The following is a 19,383-nucleotide window of genomic DNA, read 5'->3' on the forward strand; positions in this document are numbered from 1 at the left end:
TTTGTAAAGCTGGGTGACCTAATGTTCAGCTGCATATTCAGTGCGAGACATTTATCTAACACCACACATTGTTCTTTCTGTAGCTTCTTGCAGTGAGTGTTTCCTGAGCTCCTGCCATGTGTGATAATGCAGAATGCATCAGCATGCCACATCTGGGGTTCTGGATGCCCTTTTGTGCATCCCCCCACTTGTCAAAGGTTACCCAGTCAAAGCCTGGGGTCAAAGCCTGGGGGGGTCTATTGTATAGAAAATAATGAACAGAATCTGAAAGAGGGAACTGGACTGAAAAGTAAAAACAAGAATCAATCATTTAATTGTTACATATAAATGGGACTCTTACTGGTTCTTTGAAAGTATGGGTAAATTCTTGCTACATGTCATTTGAGTGCTGAACTAAACAGTTTTTTCAGTGTGTGCTCTTAGATTAACAGCTCTAAAGTTAGTCTGGAGTTCTTCAAGGCCCAGCTAAATCTTAATATTATTAAAAGAAAAGAAGAAAATTATCTTTAAATAGTCTGTGTGTATACATAAATACATATATATACACACTACAGTATAGTATGTGTCTGTGTGTGTCTGTAGATATATATACACACTGAATGTTATATGTATATAAAAAAATTAACTGGCATTATTTTTCTATTCAAATAAGTCTTACACTGTTGTAAAACAAAGGGAGGAGACACTGTTATCTTTCACACAGCTGAATTTGCTCAACAAATGAGGTTGGATCTGACTACTTGCCTTGTACTACTGCCTTTAGAAAGAATAGAGATAACTCCATCCATTTCAGGAAAAGGACATCAGTTTTGCCACTGCTTTTTTCTGCCCATATGGTATTTGGATAGCTACTTAGCGTGAGTGATAACTGACCTAGATTTTTAGGGCTTCATAACTTGTCATCTCTTTTTGCTTTTACTCCAAAGTGAGAAAGTTAGTGTAGGCACTGGAATTAAAAATTCATTAAAGAAAATTTGATCTTGTCAATATTTCTGGACTAAGAAATTATCTTCTGTGTGGCTCAAATTTGGATTATATTTTCACTGTTCATATTTGCAATCAGAATCAGTAAGCAATGGGGGGTTTTTCCTGCTTCTTTAATATAAACATCCCCGGCTGGTAGCCCCTCTCCTCCTTAAGCTCTGTCACTAAGTGCAGAGGCCTGGTAGAACTTGCTGGTGATGACAAAGGCAGTGGTGGGGACCTGCTGTGATCTGTGTCTGCTGTCACTGTATCACCTGCCCCATTCAGCAATGAGCCCATGTTTTCATTGGTCAGCCTTTTAGCACTAACATCTTCTTTGTGCCCTTTGACATCCCTTGCAAGTCTCAACTCTATCTGAGCTTTGGCTTCTTTGGCAATAATTGCTATCCCTACGTTCCCAGGCAGTGTTTCTCAATCCCTCCTTTGTAGCCTGCCTGTCTGTCCTCCCCGATCCTGTATACTGCCTTTTCACATTCAAGCCGTGCTGTGGCTTCCTTGCTTAGCTGAGCTGGCCTCCTGATACATCTCTTCAGCTGACACAGAGCTCCCTCCCCAGGGGAATGTAGTAGTGGGTATGGCAGTGGTAGACCACTGCTGGAGTATCAGTTCTTGTCTGTCACACCTTCCTGCAGCTCTGATGAAGAAATGCATGATCTGCCTGGTTAGAGGATGGATCTGAGTGACTTGTGGTGATCTGTCATGGGCTGGTGCCTCCAATAGCCACTCCAGGTTGTCTACTTTGGTACAGGTGCAGATTGATAGCACTGTCCAGCTTCTGCATCCCCTGCTTGTTATGTTCACACTCAAGGTGACAAGGTCTGAAAGCTCTGCTCACGGGCCATTTTGCACTTTTTGCACCTTAGCTAAACCAAGGAATGTAACATTACAGTGTTCCTAAAGATGTAATATTCCTGAGTTTATCATACATACAATGCACACAATTGAAAATTTGAACTAGCTTTCAAATTCCAGACTATTGCTGAGACTTAGTATAGCTATCCTATCCTTGCCAGCAAGCACTATCATGGTTACTGGAGTGGGTGGCGGAGAGGAGACAGGGGACACACTACAAGCAAACGGTACTAAAAATAAATAATTTCACTTGCCTTAATAGCTTTCCTAAAAATCTTTGCTTTGAAGCCTTATTCAATTCAGAGTGCTTTAATTTGTAAAGCAAATGTGCCTGTATTTTGTGTAATGGTAAATACTGAAAGTATAGGAAGGTAGTTTCAATAGCTGAGATTTATTTTTAGTAGTCATGCTGTTAGCTACTCTGATCATTATATAAAATTATGAATTATTAAAGAATAGACCAGATTCTCCAATTTTTAAATAAAATTAGTCTTACAAATAATAACAGAAACTGTTCTGCTCATGAATGAGACTAAGAATTAAAAGCTTTATGGCACATAAGCAAGTACTAAATAAAAACAAAGTCAGTAAAGACATGAAATAGTTTAAAGTGCATTTGGGGATTTCTTTTTTTTTTTTACTTAAAGGTGCAGAAAATTAAGCTCCACATCAAACTTAGCTGCTGTTGTGTTTCGCTATAAACACCTAATCCTGCAGAAATTGTTTCTGTGTGGAGGAATACTTTTGTGGGGCAAAGGATAAGCTATGGCATTAAGTGGTGTGTTAGTACAAGTAACATTAGCACAACTCTGTATGAGAAAGGCTAAAAGAGAATTAATAGTAGTATTCTATTTTTCATAGTTGATATGGAATCGAAGTAAAGCTAGGCATCCATTATTACTTATTCAATCTTTAGTGGAACTCTTAAGCAGTTTAATAAATACAAATTACCTCTGTTCTGGGCAGAAAGCACGGGGAAGACACCTGTTCTCTGATACAAGGAATTCGCAGTCCAAACACACAAGTTACAAAGTTTGTCTTTTGATCATCCCATGTTAAAAATTAATATAGAGTTTTATAGAGGTACATGTCAAAAACTACTGCAGGAAAGGTACACCAGCACATCAAATTATTGCAGGAAAGGTACACCAACACATCTCATCAGAATATGGTCCAGTGGTTTGATTATGAAAACACTCTTAATATCTTCCCTGTGATCCCTTAAAGTACAGAAGAACTGGTAACTATTGAAAGAAAAAAAGAAGGAAGTCCCTTTTAAAACTGACAGTGTCATGGTTATACAGAGATATTATTCTACAAACTGTTCTTCATCTAGTTACCTAACAAACCATGTTAATATAACTTTAAACAAGAAACATGAATTTCAGGAGAATAGGTAATCACAGGATTCTGTATCTGTAAATCTTTGCTTCACACACTCACACAGATACGGTATGTTCTTGAATGTCAACTAGTCATATGCAGGAATTTGGGGTATTCTATTAAAAATAGCCTGGTTGTGTTTTTCCCTTTCCATCTGCTGCTGAATCCAAGAGAAAAGAAAACTTAAAAGGGCTAAAAGAAGGAGTGCATATTAATGCAGTTAGCTCTAGTAACTGGGCAAATTGAAAAAAATTTTCCACATATTTTTCCTCTTGTTCTTTACTTTGCTGTTAATGTCTACTTAGCAAGATGTCTACCTGTATGTACTCAGATAACCTATTTTTGTCAGTCAGTGGTCAATTCCCAGTATTTCTTCCTCCTCTTGCGTAACACTATTTCATGTATATAAATATCAGAGATGAAATAACTACCTATGCAAATCAAGCAGTATTTATTTATACGGAAATTTGGGATAAAATTCCCCAGCAAAACTGCAAAGACATGATATTCTAAAAACTGAAGTTAAGATTTATTCCTCACCTATTTAAAAAAAGTGGGGGAAAAGTGAGCCAGAGTTCATAAGAGCACTAGTGATCTTCATTTGTTACTTAAGTTTGACTTTTTTCTTAATGAAGCATATTTAAGAGTTGGCCTATAAACTCAGAACTAGTTCTTCTCAGTTAACTTGGTGACCTTAGGCATCCTGTGACTTCTGTCACATTTAAAACTACATTAACAAATTAACATTAACAAACAGACAAGGCAACTCACTTTAAAACCAGGGAATTTTGTCTTGCATTAAGTAGATTTTCTGTCTCAATAGGAAGAGTATTTTCTGAGCTATCAGTTGAAGTGCTAATGACCTACAAGTAGGCAAAGTATGCATGTTTTATGATTTCTTGCTGGGGATATCTCTTCCAAATTCGTGAAGGTGGAAAAATAAGTTTCTTCTCTCTGTAAATACAGCTGTTACTAAGAAGTGAGATTCAAATTATCTTTACTGTTTTCTTCTTCACCTTTCTCCTTAAAGCATGTCTTACTGCAGATGAGGAAACCAAAACCTTTCCTGATGGATGAAGGTTGACTCAATGTTGTTCCCTCTGTTGCAGAACGCTTAATTTTTATAGTGTATTTTTGCATTAGAAAATTAGGAGAATGATTAGATGCCTCATAGGAGTATTATCAGGATTATTCAGCTAATATCTCCACACTATCTGGAGGATTAAAGTTTGTGAACACCATTTTTTGTCTGGTGGTTAGAGTGGGAATTCAAGTCATAGGGGTTTTTTTCTTTCTCATTGCTTAAAATTTTTCAAGACATGAATCACAAAATGCATTGCTGTTAAGACTTCTCAGTAGAATTAGAAACCAAACAGCAGAATTCAGCTTTTTGTATTATGGGATTTCCCTTCTGATGATTTTAAATGGAAATTATCACAGAATCATAGAATCATTTAGTTTGGAAAAAACCTTCAAGATCATCGAGTCCAACCATCAACCATGCCCACTAAACCATGTTCTGAAGTGCCTTGTCTACGTGCTTTTTGAATACCTCCAGGGATGGTGACTCAACCACTTCCCTGGGCAGCCTGTTCCAATGTCTGACAACCCTTACAGTAAAGAAATTTTTCCTAATATCCAATCTAAACCTCCCTTGCCGCAACTTGAGGCCATTTCCTCTCATCCTATCTCCAGCCACCTGACAGAAGAGAACAGCACCCACCTCACTACAACCCCCTTTCAGGTAGTTGTAGAGAGCGATAAGGTCTCCCCTCAGCCTCCTTTTCTCCAGACCCCCAGTTCCCTCAGCCACTCCTCATAAGACTTGTGCTCCAGGCCCCTCACCAACCTCTGAACACGCTCCAGCACCTCCATGTCTTTCCTGTAGTGAGGGGCCCAAAACTGAACACAGCACTCGAGGTGCGGCCTCACCAGTGCCGAATACAGGGGAACAACCACCTCCCTGGTCCTGCTGGCCACACTGTTCCTGATACAGGCCAGGATGCCGTTGGCCTTCTTGGCCACCTGGGCACACCGCTGGCTCATATTCAGCTGGCTGTTGACCAACCCTCGCAGGTCTTTTTCTGCTGGGCAGCTTTCCAGCCACTCTTCCCCAAGCCTGTAGCGTTGCATGGGGTTGTTGTGACCCAAGTGCAGGACCCGGCACTTGGCCTTGTTGAACCTCATACAGTTGGCCTTGGCTGATCGATCCAGCCTGTCCGGATCCCTCTGTAGAGTCTCCCTACCCTCAAGCAAATCAACACTCCCGCCCAACTTGGTGTCGTCTGCAATCTTACTGAGGGTGCGCTCAATCCCCTCATCTAGATCAATAATAAAGATATTAAACAGAACAGGGCCCAACACCGAGCCCTGAGGAACACCACTTGTGACCCACCACCAACTGGATTTAACTCCATTCACCACAACTCTTTGGGCTCATCCATCCAGCCAGTTTTTCACCCAGCGAAGAGTACACTTGTCTAAATCATGAGACACCAGCTTCTCAAGGAGTATGCCATGAGAGACAGTGTCAAAGGCCTTGCTGAAGTCGAGGTAGATAACACCCGCAGCCTTTCCCTCATCCACTAGGTGGGTCACCTGGTCACAGAAGGAGATCAGGTTGGTCAAGCAGGACCTGCCTTTCGTAAACCCATGCTGACTGGGCCTGATGTCCTGTTTGTCCTGCACATGCCATGTGAATGCTCTCAAGACAAACTGTTCCATAATCTTCCCTGGTACCGAGGTCAAGTCAAGCTGACAGGCCTGTAGTTCCCCGGATCCTCCCTCCAACCCTTCTTGTAAATGGGCGTCACGTCAGTAAGCCCATTTATTCCAAAGCTGCACTTTACCAGAATTATTTTTACTTAGTTTGATGCGATACTGTTACAGCTTCTGTTTTGTTTTTTTCCTTTTTCAGACATGTAGTAGCAATGGTTGGAAATGATCTGGTTGCTGGAAAAGCCAAAGGCATAGTTAGTTAGGAGTGCTCTACATTTATAAGAATTTCATGCACGTCTTGAGGAATGTTCTAAACAAAAGTATTTGGTTACCCATTTTTCATTTGTAAGTTAACATTAGAACAATAATTAATATATTGATACCTGTATTGCAAAATATCTGTTATGGAAGCAGTGACAATCCAATTGTGGTCATGCAGTTTTTAAGAACAACAACATAATTTCAAGACGTTTTTCCTAGTGAGAATTGAATGGCTTTTTAAAGTCTGCATTTTTCCTTTATTATATTAACAAAGAACACTACAGACTTTTCTAAGGAAATCAGTTTAAAAGTGGCATTAATGGCCTGACTAACAAAGAAGCCTGTAAAGACAAGAAAGTTCAAAGTTGAAGACAAAGAAGGTCTTATAAGTTTCAGGTCTGGGTATTACTTTCATCACTGCTGTTTTAGACAGTTGCTACAAAATTCTCAAGCTTTATGGCATGAACGCATATCTGAGGCAACTGTGATGGAGACCTTGTATGATCAAATTTATTCACTGGATTTTTCAAAACCCTTAGTAGCAGGGGTGGGGCTGTTAGTTTTCTTGTCTTTTTTCTACCTCAAAGGGTCTACACAGATTATTCTTTAACCCAAATAATTTCAGTGACCTATTCTACAGCATGTTCTTACAAACAGTAGTGTTGTCACAACTTGCAGGAGTATTGAACTGCAGCACAGAGCAGAAATAACAGATGGCATAGCATGGCATGGAGGTGGAGAATGTGCTAATGAAGGGCCTCTTTGTCAGAAATGGTAGTTTGAGGAAAATGGACATGGAATGATACTGCAGATCTCTTGTATCTATATATTATCACTCCTATTTTATCAATTGAAATTCCAGATTTCTCTTTACTTCTACTTTGAAAATCAGAAACCAGATTGTAATTTTTAGGAGTGTTAGCTAACAATATGTTTCAAGAAGTCTGTTGAAACGGGAAGCGACTCCACATACACTTTAGGGGAGTTGATGATTTATTTTCTTGAGATAGATTGTTTCTAAACCAGGCCCATCACTAGTCATTTGACATTTACACACTTGTTTCTAAGAAATGCTTATTTTGCAAGATAGTCTTTTATTTGGGGGGATTTTTATATATCTCCTTATGATGGAGAGTAATTACTGATTTGGTGTAAAATCAGTCTTCTTTCTGTTACATTAGTGCCTATGTCCGTTTTCCAAAATGCTTGTAGGAGAGGAAATGCTCACTTGCATGGTTATCCTTTCAGGTTTTGCATTTCATAAGCTTGTGAAATTATATTTTTTTGAGTAGCATTTTCCCTGATTGTTTTATGAAAATGACCTGCTGACTTGAGTTGTTTTGCATGGTTAGCAACATGAATGCAGATTTCTGCATCAGACAGTACACAGCTTGGGCTGGCTGCATCTCAAATAAAAATGAAATTCCATGGCAAAAATACTTACCTTGCTCTGTTAGTTACTGGCTGAGATAGGTAAGTGTAACCATGTCTAAGATGATTCACAGAATGCTTTAACATCTGATTAGCTTAGGGAAGAGAAAATCTGATTCAGAGAGTTATTCTTCTGTGTTCTGAAACATCATATTTTGTGATGCCATTTCACTGGGGTTTTTATGTGGTATGAAAGCAAAATAGTGCTTAAGGCTAGAATGGGATGGGTGACACTTGCCATCTGGAAGTTGTCAGAGCAGCTAAAGCCAGCCTTGCAAGCAGTACTTGGTGACCAAGTGACAACATCATGTTGACAGAATCTGTATAGCTAGTGAAATAACACATATATAAATACAAACAAGATGAACAATTTAATGTCAAGTTAAGGAACTAAACGTTTACTTGTCATTATCAAATACATCACTTAACCCTAGTGTGTACTAACAAATAATACTCTTACTGAAATCTCCCAGTGCCATTTTGCTAGCAAGGTGCATTTCAGAGTGGTTACATGAGTAAAGATTGAATTTCTCTCACTTGAACTACACAAGGAGTGTATTTCTGGGAGTTAATGTCAATTTCTAGTGACCTCACATGGATTACATCAGGTGTTTTACAGGCCTTTCTCATTTTGCTATGAATATTACCCTTTAATACTGTGATTTATTTGAGCGGTTTTTTGCATTAGATTGGGATCTCAATTTTGGTACCTTTGTAGCAAAAACTTGCTGCTGCTTCTCAAAACCAGTTCCATCTAAAATCATCAAAGCTACTTGCAAGCAACCCTCGAGCCAGGGAAGGGCTTATGCCTTTTTGTGTTCTCATAAGATGCTGCACGTTCAGAAATACCTTGATGTGCTGCATTCTGTAACTTCTCCTTGGCAAACCAGATTAATATGTACAACTGTGTGTGCAAAATGTTACTTACACATTTAAAAATAATCATGATTTGATATTTTAAATATTAATGATGGTACATATGTGAGAACCCTTCAGATATATTCACAGCTGGAAATCCCACTGACTGAAGTAAAATTTCTGTCTTAATACAGACTGAACACAAAGGTTGACACAAAGTAAGTTTTTGTTGAATGCTGATGTTTAAGATTCTTCCTTGTTATTCTGGTTAATTATTTCTTATCAGAATTTTCCTTAGAAAAAAACAGGGGAGTAAACCATGCTTAGATCTGGTCAAAATATTTGTATTTGCATAAGGAGTGGCTGGTTTGGTTATCAAATTTCTAAGGAGAGGTAATCAGAACTGTATATCAAACCAGTAGGTAGGCAGAGGGGCAGATCATATTACAATATCCTGAAGACACTTTGTAGACTGGACAGTCCTGCCTCTGAGTAGGATCATGAATAGGGTGTCCGGGGGACAAGGGCTAGAGTTCATATGCTATGTGCTGTTTGTAAGAATATATACTGCAATTAATCCATTGGATGTGCAGGTGTTTCAGTTTCATAATGAACTGGAATAACAAAATAGCTGCTTGTTTTTATGATGTTTTTCAGTAATCCTAGAACAAAGTCAAAAGTAGTCAGAGAGATTTTTAGCCCATTGTATAGTACAAGTAGTATGGGTTTAAGTGACAGTGGTGAATTGATGCAGTCAGAAAGATTAATTTTGTCACATAAGAGGTCTCTGTGGAAGAAGCAGCAGCATATTATACCACAGCCTTCCATGAGGCTACATTCCATCCTAGACGTAGGTTATGTAATTAGTGCAGTTAAATCATAACGTGTCTAATGAAATCTAACTCAACAGGCAGTAAAGAATAGGTTGAAGGCATAGCTGTCAGCAGTTATGTTTATAACGGTAAAATAAAAGTGGCAATGCTTTTTCCAAGCCTGACTAGCTGCTGTAATCTAGCTTTGCATAAACAATTTTGCTGGCTGTACTACTAACGTAAGTCTTTTTATAGTGGATGAATTGTATTATATTTTTTTCAGCCTACCCAGAATCTACTTCAAGTATTTGGCGGCAAACATCCACTGATTACATATTTTTAATGAATATATTATATGGAAATTTCTTTTTGAGAAAGTCTGAATAAAGGGTAGCAATAAACAAGCAGTAAAGGAAATTCTGGAACTTATTTGGCACCAAGTGTCTGTGCCTCTGCACCTGTTGGCTGCGCTATTTTTGCAATTAATGATCATAAACCAGGAAGTTACTAGTCACCAACATTCCCACATAATGCGCAATAAAATTTTCATTATCTTGTTGTATGGTAATTTAGAATGTGCTTTTTTGTTGTGTCCTAAAACCCTGTGTGAGTTCTGTCATCAGAGAATGCCATGGAGTACTGCAGTCCTTACGTTAGCAGCCTTTTTCTTGTTCCATTTGAACTAACACACCTCTGTGCAGGATTATTCTGGGCAAGATCAAACCTACCACGTCTTCTAAATTCCTTCTTTGTGTCTGGGAATCAGAATGAGGCTATGCCTTTCTACACTTAGATTACAGAGTGTTATGCTTTGTTTCTTCACTTTAAATTCTTACAACAGTGCTAAAATTCAGACACCATGTTCCTCATGGAAGATGAATGCCAGAGGTTGAAAAGAATTCAGCTGTATTGTACAGTTGGCTTCTACATGACTTAATGAGTACATAAGAAATACAGATGGAGTGGAACAGAGCTTTCCTACCTCTTTGCCTATATACTTGGACATTGGGGTTAAAATTATCTTGGGGATGTGTTAAGTAGTAGAATCCCTTTTCCTCATCATACAATTTTGCAAACCACTAGCCCTTTCCTGGTGATTGCCAACAAATCTCATTTTGGATTGCAAAATGTGTCTCAGAGTTCACAAGCCATCTTGATGTTTTGTGTAAAAATATTTATACTTTGATAGTCTTCATCAAAGTGACATACATGGAGTTACTGCTCTTTATTTGTCATCTCTGCAAAATCCCATTTTGTTCTTGTTCACGTAAAAAGATGTATTATTGCTTCTTGATTCCATTCCAAAAATTACACTGTTATCTTAGGGCATTGTGTGCCAAAACGTATCATGAATCATTGCTGAGCTGCATAAGGTAAAGGAGGGGTTAGTGGCACAGCATATCCTTCCTAGTTGCTACCGGGTTTTCTCCCTCCACTTAGCACTGCTGTTTTATAAGATATTTAACATAGTTGCTGTCTCTTAACAGTTTGGTTATACTACTAGATATGAACACAGCTTGTTTTAGTTCACGTTTGCATATTGACTTGAACTGTATTTCCTTTTAATGGAGTATGCCAGATTTCATAGTGATGTAACTAACTAGAAACTCATGACAGTACATGTGCCTGAAAGAAAAAAGGGAACTTGCCTACTGACAGAGGCAAAAATGGTTGGTAGACCTAGAAGAGAAGTCTGGTTGGTTAAGTCATACTTCAGAAATAAAACTGCCTTTGCAGGTTAAATAGGCCCTATTTAGCCTAATAAAGAGAGATACATGATTTTTATACCCAAATCCCATCAGCTGTTAATGAGATGAGGTGGTAGCAAATGGGTTTTTTTGACATTTGAAAGTTCTACAAGAATACTTTCTCTGTTATAAACAGGAGGTGAAGGGGAGGTAGAGAGTAGTCTAGAAAAAAATGCTCAGTAAAGTCTGGAATATGCATTAGAGGTGGCTTTAAAAATGCCTGTAGTTCATAAGTGTACAGTGGAACTATTAATTATTATTTGCTATAAATAATAAAGGTGCTGACTGGACATATCTTCCTTGACTACAAAATAATATCAGGTTACATTTCAGCTATGCATCCTTCTTTCCCACTTGTAACAACAGCACTGAGCTAATTAGATAACTAGCACTTTGACTTATGTGGGGTAGTAAAAGATTTTTGTTTAATTATAATTTCACACATTTTCCTGTTAAGAGAAACTTGTGCTTTGAAGGCCTATTTTTACTTAGGTTTTCAAAATGCTGCTGTGTAATTCATATTGTATGTAGTCTTTTTTTGTTTCAGTAGACCCATTTGTTCTTTGTTGGTAGGTTCTAGAAAGTTTTAAGATCATGGATTACAGTCTGCTACTGGGAATCCACATACTGAACAGTAACATGAAGGAAAAAGAGGGAGAGAGTTCCCAGAGTGCATCGGACATTAAACGTCTTGGAGGGCAGAAAGTTCTCTATTCCACAGCCATGGAGTCTATACAGGGCCCTGGGAAGTCAGGGGACTCCGTCACCACAGAGACAACAAACACGTAAGTGCCATAACCTGCTCTTAAAGTTACTATTAAAACTTGCACATTCTGTTTCTTCAGTTTGTGCCACTTGGTGTTGAGAGGCAAAACATTCAAGAGTAAGCTGCATTTCAGGAGCTGAAAGATTAAGCCTTTTTTTTTTTTCAAAAGCTGGGCCATCAAGATTTGCTGCAGAACAGGAAATTAAAACGTTGATTAGTAGATTAATCATCTTTAAATACATGATAGCAAATTTGGTTACTTCAGAGTCACTTATGTATGCACAAGTGCATTCATTTATAAAAGAGATATTATGAGACACCTATTACAAGAGTGCCAGGTATAATCTAATTTTAACTGGAAGCAGCCTCACGAGCCAGAAACAAAAACGATTTATTAATGTTGAAATGGATATTCCTACAGTGGTTATTTTCATTTCAAAGTAGTATATTCAATACATGAACTGTATCACCAACCACTGAAGTGCACTCATCATATCCATTTATGGTATTTCCTGAGATTAAGAACAGCTGCGTTCCTCTTATTTTTCTATCTAGCAAAAACTGCAGTAGAATTTGAGTGTATAGAGGATAGTTATTCAGTTGTTTCTTTTGAAATACATTCAGTGTTAGTGAGAGCATTATGTTCACCATTCTCATTCCGTGTGAGTCCTTCATTATAATGAGGGTTCAATTTCAAATTAAGGATTTACTCTTCTCCGGGTTCTCAAGGGAGCCATCTAGGTAAATACAACTAATGATACAGAAACATGTGCTTAAACCTACAGTAAACAAATCTGAAAATTATGATATTTAGCATTTATAGAGAGTTTCCAGGTGTTCAGAGCTCTAGAATATAAATTAGAGCTGAATTTCACTCTGTTTTTACAACATTACTCACATTCACACAGAAGATGGTAAATACTCTTATATGAGTATAAGAGGTGTTGCACTGACAATTTTAGGGGGTGTTGGGTTTTGGTTTTGATTTGGTTTTGGTTTTTAAGTAAAAGCCAAAGTTGATTATATAGGTCATCCACGAAAGTCCCTGTGGTTATTATGTGCCAGGTCCTGCACATGGTTTGGGGCAATCCTAAGCAGAAATACAGGCTGGGCAATGAGTGGATTGAGAGCAGCCCTGAGGAGAAGGACTTGGGGGTATTAGTGGATGAAAAAATGAACGTGGGCCAGCAATGTGTGCTTACAGCCCAGAATGCCAACTGTATCCCGGGCTGTGTCAAAAGAAGTGTGTCTAGCAGGTCGAGGGAGGTGATTCTCCCCCTCTACTCTTCTCTCATGAGACACCACCTGCAGTACGGTGTCCAGCTCTGGGGCCCCCAACATAAGAAAGACATGGACCTGCTCAAGTGGGTCCAGAGGAGGGCCACGAAGATGATCAGGGGTCTGGAGCACCTCCCCTATGAGGACAGGCTGAGACAGTTGGAGTTGTTCAGCCTGGAGAAGAGAAGGCTCCGGGGAGACCTTACAGTGGCCTTCCAGTAGCTAACAGGGGTCTACAGGTCATGGCTGAGTAAATACTCTGAACCAAGTGGAGATCCAGGCAGTCAGGCTTCTCAGCTTGATACTGTTACTTTTTATGTCACTAATCTGTCTGTAAAGAAATTCTGGAAAAGCACATACTTAATTTTTAATGAAAAATATACAAAACAACCTTTTCAGACTTGGAGTAACATGCAGGCTCTCTACAGTTTTGTTACATGTGATCAATAAAGTGACAAAATTCTCCTTTAGCTAGGCAAAATTATTTATTTTCCCTAGTAATAAACTGATGTATACTTTTTCCCAATTTTCAGATCATCTAAGTATTTCCAATTCTGTCTAAAAGTTATCCTAAAATACTCTTTATTTATAATGGATATTTACCACTGGATCACAGATACTTTAGGTTTGCTGTTTAAAATCAGTTGTACGCTAAGTGACCCACATTTGACTGACTTTGCACCGTGGCATCTAGCTTTAGTGTTGTGCCTCTTTCTTTGGGCTTGCAAGTGTGTACAGTTCAACTGCTAACTGATGTTTAGAGATGTCTTAAAAGATAATCTAACTACATTTTTATTGTTTCTCTCAGAATGGGAGGTATTCCAGCTAAAAGCCATAAAGGAGAAAAGCTGCTTCTATTTATGGGTATTATTGATATTCTCCAGTCTTATAGGTAAGTTGAATTTCAAGTTTTTATTGAATAAGCTATTCTGAAATTACTTACAAATGTGGACTTTTATAAAGCAGTTCTGATTTTGTTTTTATATGCTTAGGTTAATGAAGAAGCTGGAACATTCTTGGAAAGCTCTTGTTTATGATGGGGTAAGTAGGTTTTATTTTTTTAACTGCTGATATTTTAGCTAATGGAACGTTGACTTATATTGACCAGGAAAGAGCCAGCTCCATTATATTTGTAGTCTACCATCACCATGTGGTTTGGGCTGTTGCTATAATCCCTTAGGTCCATTTCCCAGTACATGCTCTGATGTTATTTGTTGATCTTTCAAAAAGCAACTAAAAGAATCAGCTTCGCCATATAACTTAGACAAGACAATAGCCACTTAGCAAGACGTTGATGAATCTGTACATAATGTGAAAAAAGTACATAATGTGAAAAAAGCAGTTCAAATGCTAGGAAGGTTTTGCAGAATATGGCTGTATAATTCATAACTCCTAATTTCATAAATTAAATACCTAAAGAAAAAATCTTGAAGAATTAACCTTTAAAAAGGAAAAGCTTGTTAGGATTCACTTGTTTTGAGTATGCCTGAAATATAGTTTACCTGAGGTGTCCAGCTTCTTTCTTGATGATTTACTTGTGATTTACTTATGGAAAGTATGACTGAGACCTTTTTCAATCTTGTAGGATACCGTTTCAGTTCACCGACCAAGTTTTTATGCAGACAGATTTTTAAAGTTTATGAGTACAAGAGTTTTCAAGAAAGTTCAAGGTAAGAAAGTTGTGACTTTTACTCTTTTAGATATTTTTATAATCATTACTTTATAATGCTCCTGTCTTGGTGTCATGGTTTAACCCCAGCCAGCAACTAAGCACCACACAGCTGCTCACTCAATTCCCTCGGTTGGGATGGGGGAGAGAATCGGAAGAGTAAAAGTGAGGAAACTCATGAGTTGAGATGAAGACAGTTTAGTAGGTAAAGCAAAAGTTGTGTGTGCAAGCAAAGCAAAGTAAGGAATTCATCCAGTACTTCCCGCTGGCAGGCAGGTGTTCAGCCATCTCCAGGAAAGCAGTTTCCATTATGCGTAACGGTTACTTGGCAAGACAAATGCTGTAACTCTGAGTGTCTCCCCCTTCCTTCTTCTTCACCCAGCTCTATAGGCTGAGCATGACATCATATGGTATGGAATATCCCTTTGCCTAGTTTGGGTCAGCTGCCCTGGCTGTGCTCCCTCCCAGCTTCTTGTACACCTGCTTGCTGGCAGAGCATGGGAGACTGAAAAATCCTTTAACTTAGTGGTTGCTAAGCAGCACTTATCCTAAAACATAAGTGTGTTATCAACATTATTCTCAGAGTAAATCCAAAACACACTGTACCAGCTACTAAGAAGAAAATTAACTCTATCCCAGCCGAAACCAGGACACTTGGCAATAAAAGAATGCTTTCTTCAACGTCATGTAGCACTAACCTTGCCCGAAGTTGAGTTTCTTCACTGGAGCTAATGGCATTGTACTCTAATAGTAAAATTACAGAGAATTATTTGCTATGTATTTTTTGTCACATCAGGGGCATCTGAAGGTAAAACAGGTTCCCTTATATTAGCATTGATATAAAGATAAATTTAATGATCTAATATTGTGTCCAATCCTACATCTGTTATTTGTAGGAATACCCCCATTGATTTTAATTTATTTAATTTGCAAAAGTAAAGATTGTTTACATACCACGTCCAGCATGTTTGAAAAGATAGGCATTCTTCCCTTTCATAGAGAATTCTTCTGTGTTTTATCAAGGAAAAAAAAAAAATCAGAAGTTGGATATTAATAAAGTCTTTTGTCTTTGTCACTATCACCTGTTTCTAGTTTTCCCCTCCATTTCTCCTTCCTTAATCTTTTAATTCATTCTCAAGGCTAAGATACATGTCACTGTTAGCTACTTACTGGATGTGGTGGGTTGACCCTGGCTACACGCCAGGTGTCCACCAAGCTGCTCTACCACTCCCTCTCCTCAACTGGACAGTGGGAGAAAAATACAAGAAAAGGCATGTGGGTCAAGATAAGGACAGGAGAGATCACTCACCAATTACCAATTATGGGCAAAACAGAGTAGGCTCAGGGAATTTCATTTGATTTATTACCAGTCAAATCAGAGTAGGGTAATAAGAAATAAAACCAAATCTCAAAACACCTTCCGTCCACCCCTCCCTCCTTCCCAGGCTCAATTTCACTCCCCAATTCTCTACCTTCTTCCTGCCGAGCGGCGCAAGGGGACGGGGAATGGGGGTTGCAGTCAGTTCATCACATGTTGTCTCTGCTGCTCCTTCCTCCTTATTCTCTTCCCCTGCTCCAGTGTGGGGTCCCTCCCATGGGAGACAGTCCTCCATGAACTTCTCCAACGTGGGTCCTTCCTTCGTGCTACAGTTCTTCACGAACTGCTCCAGCATGGGTCCTTTCCACAGGGTGCAGTCCTTCAGGAATGGACTGCTCCAACATGGGCTCCTCTCTCCATGGGGTCCCAGGTCCTGCCAAGAGCCTGCTCCAGCATGTGCTCTCCAGGGGGTCACAGCCTCCTTTGGGCATCTACCTGCTCTGGCGTGGGGTCCTCCACGGGCTGCAGGTGGATATCTGCCCACCGTGGACCTTCATGGGCTGCAGGGGGACAGCCTGCCTCACCATGGTCTTCACCACGGGCTGCAGAGGAATCTCTGCTCCAGCGCCTGGAGCACCTCCTCCCCTTCTTCTTCACTGACCTTGGTGTCTGCAGGGCTGTTTCTCTCACATGTTCTCACTCCTCTCTTCTGGCTGCTGTTGTGCAGCCGTTTTTTCCCCTTCTTAAATATGTTGTCACAGAGGCACTGCCACCATCAATGATTGACTCAGCTTTGGCCAGCAGCGGGTCTGTCTTGGAGCCGACTGGCATTGTCTTTATCGGACATGGGGGAATCTTCTAGCAGGTTCTCACAGAAGCCACCCCTGTAGCCCCCCCGCTACCAAAACCTTGCCATGCAAACCCAATACACAGGGGAAAGAAAAAAAGCCAAGAGAAACCCACCATCACTACAGAAGGACATCGCTACCAAGAGTTGTCCAAAGGCTCAAGTCTTGCAGCAATAATTTAACTATTGATTGTCACTTCTTTCAAATAAAATGAATTGATTTCTGTAACTTAAAGTAGACCCTGAAACTGTAGATCCTCTTAAGGCATTGGGGATGGAGGGTAAATTGATCCTACATAGGTGAGTTCTTCCTGTACGTTGTGGTTTAACCCTGGTGGGCAGCTGAGCCCCACACAGACAATGACTCACTCCCCGCCTCAGTGGGATGGGGGAGAGAATCAGAAGGGTAAAAATGAGAAAACTCTTGGTTTGAGATAAAGACAGTTTAATAGGGAAGGTGAAAGTTGTGTGTGCAAGCAAAGCAAAGTAAGGAATTCATCCACTACCCGTCCACTACCCATAAGCAGTATAGATATTTTATCATAATCTGGGTACAGCTATGAAGCAAAACAACAGAATTTGCAAGTATTAAGGAACAGGTTTATTTTCAGACTTGCTGCATTTAGCCTGACTTGAAAATTGACGGGGGAAAATTAGCTACCATTCAAGAATACACATCTTGAACATAAGTCCATATATTCATATCTACCTTGAATTATAGTTTCTCCAGGACGATCAACAACAACAACAACAAAAAATCAAATTTTAGAGACTAATCTTCTTACAGTCTTCTTCCATCAAAAGTTCAGATCAGGTTTTATTTTCACTAAAATTTCTACCATTGGATGTCAATATTTTTCAGACTGTACTGGCCTTTGTTACTCTGCATTTTGCCTAAAGATAATATCACTTTTCTGAAGACCAGTATCCAACTGTTTTTGGAAAGAATCAAATTATTTGGAGTGAGCTTGTGAAACTCCAACCCTGTCCATGAAAACCGATGTTAAAGACATGGCAGATTAGAACAATATATGTGATTAGGTCTAAAAGAGCAAGAAAGAAGAGGGAAAACTGGTAACTAAGAGCAACAACAAATCAGAAGTGTAGGTGATAAGTCCTTTGTGAAATTACTAAAAAAGAGGAAAAAGAATAGGATAGACTGATGAAAGGAGAAAGCTGAGAGTAGCTGAACTAAAAAAAAAAAAAAAAAAAGATATTTCAAGTAGAGTGAAGGAGTCTTCAGAAGCAAAAGAGAAAAAGAGAGAATTTTAATTAATCCTAATTAGTGATTCCCTATATGCATGATATGTTGTGACAGCTATTCAGGAAAATAAGACTTTTGGAGAGTCCTATAATTATTTATGAATTGATGGATAATTCCTGTATGAGTTGGTCATGGTACTGAAAGGAAATTCAGCCTGAAGCATTGCACATGCAGACACGGACGGTGATGACCGCTGTGATGCATTCAGTGTGGGTCCAGTGAGGAAGGCTGTAGGGGAAGACCTGATAAATATACCAGCAAGGCAAAGATATGTGCTTGGGGTTCACTGTGTCCCAGGCTGCTCTTTGGGGAAAAGCTGTTCTGGTTATCTGAGCAATGAGGGTTTTTTCAATGATTTTGGCATGTGGTATAACACCTTATTATAAGACATACAGATCAGCTGGTTTAAATAGTATGCATCCTTACTAACTTACTGTTTTACTGCCAGATTATTTTTTAAATCTGTGGAGGTGCTGAAATCGCACTTTTTTTTTCCCCAGTAAGAGAAGGGATGTATTTTTTGAGTTTCAAGGCTTTTTATAAAGCAGAGTTCTTGGCAAATAAATATAAATTGACTGGCTAGAACTAGGTGGTTTATAGAGGAACTTTTACTCTAAAATGGATACTAGTTAGCAGTTTGATAATCCTACTCGTGGAACCGTATTTCGTTTGGAGTTAAATGTCAAAACGTGGAATGGACACTTGGCTCAAATACTACAGAAGGAGTATTGAGCGTATGGCATTGTATCTAACTGACAGAAGGTGTTTTGTAAATAGCTTTTTGACCAGTGTTATGCTGTTCTCTTAACATTGTCATTAGTTATCTGGAGTGAGAAACAAGTCTATGTGGATAGAGGTAGAACAAAATACAAATGAAGGATAGAATTAAATGAGATTTAAGTGAAACAAGAATGACTACAATTACTATCACAAATTAACAACTTAAGGTGTTAAAAGTTAAATCCTTCAGAAGAGAACATTGATATCAGAATAAAAGAATCTGATGTGATATGACAAAATATGAAGCAAAATTCAGCTGAAAGGAGGAATGAGCCTCCTGAGCCTCAGATCTCTTACACCCTAGAATAATTTTGCCAGAGAACTGGTGGGAGCTCTGCTGTCTGAGACAATACTCAAAGGAACTCCTCTGCACTGATAGAGAGTAAGGAGCAGACAACTTGATACTTCTGTCTG

General features: G+C 39.0%; 1 protein-coding gene across 3 annotated transcripts in view; it reads left to right on the forward strand.

Annotated features, from left to right (window-relative positions):
• PIP5K1B (phosphatidylinositol-4-phosphate 5-kinase type 1 beta) overlaps positions 1-19,383 on the forward strand; it is a 124,375-nt gene that overhangs the window by 74,415 nt on the left and 30,577 nt on the right. For all 3 annotated transcript variants that reach the window (XM_052777776.1, XM_052777777.1, XM_052777778.1), the window contains 4 exons: positions 11,621-11,832; positions 13,900-13,983; positions 14,084-14,132; positions 14,677-14,761. In XM_052777776.1, coding sequence (XP_052633736.1) covers positions 11,621-11,832; positions 13,900-13,983; positions 14,084-14,132; positions 14,677-14,761 — 430 coding nt within the window. The remainder of the gene's footprint in view (positions 1-11,620; positions 11,833-13,899; positions 13,984-14,083; positions 14,133-14,676; positions 14,762-19,383) is intronic.

This window comes from Harpia harpyja, chromosome Z, assembly GCF_026419915.1.
Source record: "Harpia harpyja isolate bHarHar1 chromosome Z, bHarHar1 primary haplotype, whole genome shotgun sequence".
In the NCBI taxonomy this organism is placed as follows: domain Eukaryota; kingdom Metazoa; phylum Chordata; class Aves; order Accipitriformes; family Accipitridae; genus Harpia; species Harpia harpyja.